The sequence below is a fragment of the Egretta garzetta genome, unplaced genomic scaffold (assembly GCF_000687185.1).
Source record: "Egretta garzetta isolate BGI_Z169 unplaced genomic scaffold, ASM68718v1 scaffold38, whole genome shotgun sequence".
In the NCBI taxonomy this organism is placed as follows: domain Eukaryota; kingdom Metazoa; phylum Chordata; class Aves; order Pelecaniformes; family Ardeidae; genus Egretta; species Egretta garzetta.
This window is the reverse complement of record NW_009260667.1, coordinates 2696160-2702423: the sequence shown is the minus strand read 5'-3', so window position 1 is coordinate 2702423 and position 6264 is coordinate 2696160. Positions and strand designations below refer to the sequence as shown.

General features: G+C 47.8%; 1 protein-coding gene across 1 annotated transcript in view; it reads right to left on the bottom strand.

The window, feature by feature from the left end:
- Positions 1-6264, bottom strand: part of NTN4 (netrin 4) — a 53309-nt gene that overhangs the window by 41621 nt on the left and 5424 nt on the right. Inside the window, 1 exon segment of the mRNA XM_035900998.1 lies at positions 6012-6251. Within this exon segment, the coding sequence (XP_035756891.1) occupies positions 6012-6251 (240 nt within the window).

Genomic DNA, 6264 nt, shown 5'->3' with positions numbered 1-6264 from the left:
ACTTCTACAAAGTGTAGAGACGGGACTTGAAAACACACTTCCCTAGCCATGTCCTCATGTGTCCTGAGCACTACTGAACACCAGCCAGGATCCCTCTTTCCTTCTCGTCAGTTGGGATCTTTGTTTTCTCTCTGCACAGACACAGGAAGATTGAAAAAGCCATTGAAGCCCTCTAATGGGCTGATGTCCCAGGCCGTTTTCTTGCATATTTGCCCAGGTTCTTTGTTGAGTCCCAAGTTCTGCAAGTGACCGAACTCCAATCTCCAATGACCCACGAGATCCTTGGAGGATCTCAGAGCAATGGAGATGTAGCTTCAGTTAAGGAGCAATGATAAGCTTAAAACCCAAGCTTATTCAGGCCTAAAAGACAGGCAAAAAAACCCCGGGCAAAAGCTTCCAGGCTGCAATAGAGTGTTTCTCCAACGCAAAATTAGGGCTCCCAAATAAAAATCACTGAGCGTCTTTAACTGCTGTTTGTGTCAGCGAGTCTTACAATTCCTCACTGTCTATCAGAGCCAAACCTGTGAGTAGCAGGACACAATTTACTTCTCCTCTACGCAGCTAATTTCAGGTAGAACCAGTAGGACTGGTGTCCAAATCCTTAAGGAATTGGCAGACTGCATGCACTAACAGTGCAAGGCAAAATGTTTGAAGGTTTTTCTGCCACAGAAGGCACATGAGATCAATAAAATGCTCAGTAAGACACACACCCCACAGTAAAACAGTGGTATGTGATGTTTCAAAAGTTAAAAGCATGTTAGAATTTGTTGCTGGAATATAGTCAAGCTGCAAATACGCCTCTCCTATTAGTAGCAAACAGCAACAATAGCAGAGGTCTCCAAGTGATTTATTAGCAGTATTCTGAATAGATGAACACTCAAATAAGTTACTAATTTACTAAAATCTTGTCAAGGAGACTCTGCTTCAGTAAGTCCTTTTATCCTGAAGCTTGTCTAAATGGGGACACTCAGGCGAGCTAATCTGAATTGACCACAGATGGGAATGTAAAGTGAATGAGATAATTGCATTGCAGAGTGGACAGTCACTCCCGCTCACTATTAAGGAATTAACATCTGCTAAGGGCCCCTGGTCGATGAGCCCTTAACACAGATCAGATTAGGCTGCACAAGAAGAGATATTAATATGATCTGAACTATGGGAGGGAAGATAGCTTTTTATGCATACTAATAAATTTGGCATTTCTCTCTGAGCATGAGGCCAAAAGAGTTTATTTCTGCATCTTCTTTACTGAGATCAGATTATGTTTGGTTGGTGAATCCAGTTCTGGTTTCCCTTGCAATAATGTGGCTGAAGGGTTACACCCTGGAAAAGAGTGGAAATACTCTGGATTTGTAGCACATTTGTATGATCCAAGCTAAAACTTGGCCTTAGCCTTTCTCTTAAAACACTGATGATATAAGGCCAGCATTAAGAGGTTTCTGCCTATGCTAACCAAACTGCTGCTGTGAAACAATTAATTCACTAAATTAAGCACAGGGAAAGGCTTTAGCGACTCCTCTGCATGCAGCTGGTCTGAAACTATTCCCTGATAAGGATGGAGTTTTTTGTCCCCTTCACAGTGTTGCAAATCCAACCCCTCAAACTGGCAGATGCCTGAAGCTTGCTGGAAACCCAGGTTGATTGCACTGAGGTTTCCTCCTCCTTCCCGCTTCTCCTTTGCCCACACTGGACAGGCCCCACGATGGGGGACAGCCTGGCCCAAGGTGTTGAATGGTGAGAGCTCCCAAAAGCAGTGCCAGCCTGCAGGTGGGTTTCTGAGCAGGACGTGATGGGTGCCTGGGGGTGCCGGGACAGGAGGTGGGTGCCCACCACCTGCCTCTTTTCCTTTGTTCCCTACTGAGGAGGGGCTCGATTGTTTTGTTTGGCTCCTGGATCCTTGCAGAGAAGTCATTGCTTTCCTGGCTGCTGAAAGGGTGGTTCTTCTTTGCAGGAGGCCAGACTACAGACAGGCTGCTCTGGTGCAGGGCTCAGCTCGGCAAAGTCTCTGAGCACGTGCTGACCTGTGAACTCATGCTTACTTCCACTGAGAAAGCCTTTAAAACCAAACCCAGGGCATCAGTGCAGTGTTCCTGACCTCAGTGCTGTGCCATGCAGCCTTCATCCTCTTTCCTCTACAGTTCTGTCCAGACCTGCCCTTTCCTTCCTAACCCCATCATTGGGCTGTTGATCCTCCAGCTCATGCCCGCTTCAGGGTAGAGGACTCAGATGCATCCAAAGCAGAAGACAACCATGCCTGGTGGGTTTGCAGCATCAGGGGCAGGCAGGTAGTGAGGAAAGGTAGAGACCAGCCACGTCCCTGCTGAGGTGACTCTTACCCACCAGCAGACCTGCCAAGTACCACACATGGCGTGTGACATTACCACTGCTGGCTCCCACCGCTGTGCTGGCCTTCAGCTCGGGTGACTGCAGCATGGTGACACCCTGCAGACCATTCTCCCAATGCCCTCCAACAGCCCAGTCCCACCACCACGAAGGGAAGCCCAGAGCTGCTCTACTACAGAAGAAAGATGAAAGGCATCTCCCAGAGCCAATTCAGCATCTCTTATTTCTTCACCAGCGCCGAGCTCTGGATTTTTGAAACGGACCCGGAGGCTTGCCAACTTGATTTCTGTGGTATCATAAATCTCCTTAAGATCAACATCATGGCAAGTGGTGATGAGGGAGGATTTTTGTCATAAGAGTCGCACTAGGCATCTAAGGAATGACTCATGATGATGAGGGCAGAAGAAATGCAAAAAGCCTGATTTTTCTTTTCAATAAGAACTGAAGCAGATACACCTTTGCTCCAAATTAATGCATGTCATTTATTAAAAAGAGGCCATAAGCCCCTGCGCACTGTGAGCTTCTGCATGCTGCTGCCTTGAAACAGGGCTCACAGGCACCGTGCCGCTCAGCAGAAACACGGGCGGATCAGCTCTAGTGCCATTTGGGGTGAGCCACCGTCTCCTCCTCTCCTCCCCCCAGCTTTGCAAACCGCTCATCCAGGGGGAATGGGTGGCAGTGACCAAGCTGCCCACAGCGTGCAGAGACCCCACCATCCCGCAAAACCCTGCCAGCCCTGACTCTGTGCCTGGAAAGGCACACGTGGTGTTGAAATGTTTGAAGTGGGAGAAAGCGGTATACAGGCGGTGTGATACACGGCTTGGATCACAGGTTATAGTGGTTACATCGCAGTTAAAAAAATCTAAAAAGCTAAAAAAGAAATCCAGTAGCACTCGCAGAATTTATGTTTGCGCTTTAAAGAAAACTGCAGCAACTGAGCTGCAATTAAACACTACCCTTCAGACGGGGACATTTCAGATGACTGCATATTTGAAACCACTGTTTCAAGTGAAATTACTGTTTCCATATGTCTGAAATTAGGTGCTACCAGAAGCGGGAGTAAAGCACAACATAACTCCAAAGGGAACACAAAACTCTGATGTTTCTTTAGGTGAGATACATGTTGCTATTGGCAGTTACAAGTAATTGCTGGAATGTAGCACACTGTAATAAATTAAATGTGATATTTGCTAAGCATGCAGGCTTGCCATCTGGTCACCAGAGAGCTGCTGTTATTACTTTGCAGGTAAAAAGTGGTGTTTAAGTGCAGGGAACTGAAGTGTGCCGTATAAATAAAATCTTATAAGCTCCAGACCCTTGGACTCAATGTTTGTTTAAAACCCAGAATAATTAAATGATCTTGACTTTTATAGCTTCTTTGCAATAACACAAACTAAAGCGATGCCAAAAGAAGAGATCCTGCAGGAGCAAGCTCGGTAAATAAACTGTTTTTGCAGAATGCTGCCACAAATGCATCAAACACCACCAATTCCCTTTCCTTCTTGAGATCAGCATTGGTTTCTACACACTAGACCTCGATTCTACTGTCCCCGCGCATTGCATCAACCTGTAGAGGAGCCGGCCCAAGGCTGGGATTTGTACAGGTTCTCACCAGGCACCCCGTCCTGGTGTGCAGGCACATCACTGCGCTGGGGTGCTAGCTATGGGGGACCCAGCACAAACGAGGCAAAAACTGCCCCGAATGATGCCCTGGCTTTCTTATCCCTGAGAATGATCCCTGGGAAAGCTGAAGAAGGAGCGTGCAAATCAGAGTACCCCAGATGTCCCACTGGCTGGCCCGAGAGCTATAGATTTCAGTCCCTGCACTGTATCACAGGCGGCACAGCCTCGTGATTCAGGCAGCGAGACACAGAGGCTGGCAGAAGTGCAGAGGGACTAGAAAATTCACAGCAGGGTAGGTCCATCATTTGTTTTGTAGGTCCCACTTTGTAGGTAGCCCCAGTTCAGAAGCACAGAACGGTTTGGATTGGAAGAGACCTTCAAAGACCATCTAGTCTGACCCCCCTGCCATGGGCAGGGACATCTACCACCAGATCAGGTTGTTCAAAGCCCCGTCCAACCTGACCTTGACTGCTTCCAGGGATGGGGCATCCACAGCTTCTCTGGACAACCTGTGCCAGTGTCTCACCACCCTCACTGTAAAAAATGTCTTCCTTATACCAAATCAATTACATTTTTAAACCATTGCCCCTTGTCCTGTCAGAACAAGCCCTGGTGAAAAGTCCTTCTCCATCTTTCTTATAAGCCCCTTTATATATTTCACTGTGAAAGGAATTTCAGGCAGCTTTCTGGGCGCACAAGCAAAGGAAGGCAGGAGAAGAGAGGAAGATAGCAGTTTCTCTTGCCAGCCATCTGATTTAAACCCTTTGTTGGGCTAATGAAATAATCATCCTGGGTCTGCCTGGCAGGTCTGGAGATCCTTGTTTCTGAGCTGACGAGAGCATGGAGCAGCTTCTCCTAGAGCAGGACATCGGCTGCCTCCCAAGGCACAGCTAAGGGGTGCATTTTGGTGAACAAACAGCTCTTGGTATTTCTGCAGAGAGTGGCTTCCTAGCCAGAGCAAGGCTAGAGGTGACCCCAAGTGACTGCAAAGGCATCTGAACAGGCAATTTTTTTTTTCAGACATGAATGCTGGTCTCCAAGAATGAGGCTTTCACCTCAAAGCATGTTATCAGCAGAATCTAAACCAATACAATCCGATTCACTAATCAAATTTGCTCCTTTCTCTGTGCTAGGCCAGAGGGCAATTTTAAGTCTGATTAAACTTTCAGCCAAGCTCATTAAATGAGGCCACTAGAGGGAGCAGCCTTTACAGTCCAGGGCTGGTCACTGGGGATGCCTCCCCACCGGTGGGGACCCCAGAGGGCAGCCCTGCAGCCCTGGCTCCCAGGGGAGGGTCGCCAATGCTGCGGGACTGGCTTGGGTACCACTTGGTAGCACGTCCGAGTGCATGGTTTGCTATCCGCTCTTTCTGATATTGAAAATAATCTGATTTTTCACATCTGTTTTTCCTTCTAGCAAACATGATGTTTTTCTTCGGTTTTTTGCATGCTCTTTTCATGTGAGAATAAGTGTGCACAGAAAAAAAAAAAAAAAATTAAATATAAGGTTTAATTACCTGGCTAGTCTGGCTTGTGGGAACTGTAATTCAGTGTGGTCAGTAGCTGTTTTGACACTTTTACTCTCACTATTGTGAGAGTAACTCTGAGGCTATTCACTATTTAAAGTGAATCTGGTGATCATTAATTTTAACATAGTTGCATTTTGGCCAAAGTCAGCCCAATTTGCATCACCCTGAGACCACAGAACTGCAAGGACTGGAGAAGACCGTCAAGAGCGACGTCCCCTTTGGCTTTCCCGAGGAATCGCCAGCATCCGCCTTCTTTGCAGCTGTGTGGAGGGGTTTCACTGGCTGAGGGGAGACAAGTTTTTTTGGGAAAGAGGGGGATTACGAGCTCAGCAAAGCGAGGAGCAGGACAGTGCCTATGTCACCTCAGAATGAAATACATTAATTCACCCTGTGCAATAAATCCAATGACAAGGGATGCCGGTGCAGTAAAATAAGAAGTGTAAATGCCAGAGGGGAGATTGCAGAGGGAAAGGGGGCTGGAGCGAGGGCTTTCTCTTCCCGACCCTGGCAGACCTACCTCTCCTCCGGTGCAGGGGAAGGGACTCGAATATCTGGAAGTGCAAATGGCTCCTCTCTGACTCACGTCATCCTCCAGCCCGAAGGTGGCCGAGCAGTTAGCAGCAAAATATTTGTAAGGCATCCACGTCTCGCCAAAGTCCTGCGAGCGCTCCAGCACCATGGCGGCCGGCCTGGGCGACTTGAAGACCAAAATCAAGTGAGTGAAGTAGAAGGTGGCTTCCAGGTCCAGCCGGATGGTCTCGCGGGGGGCA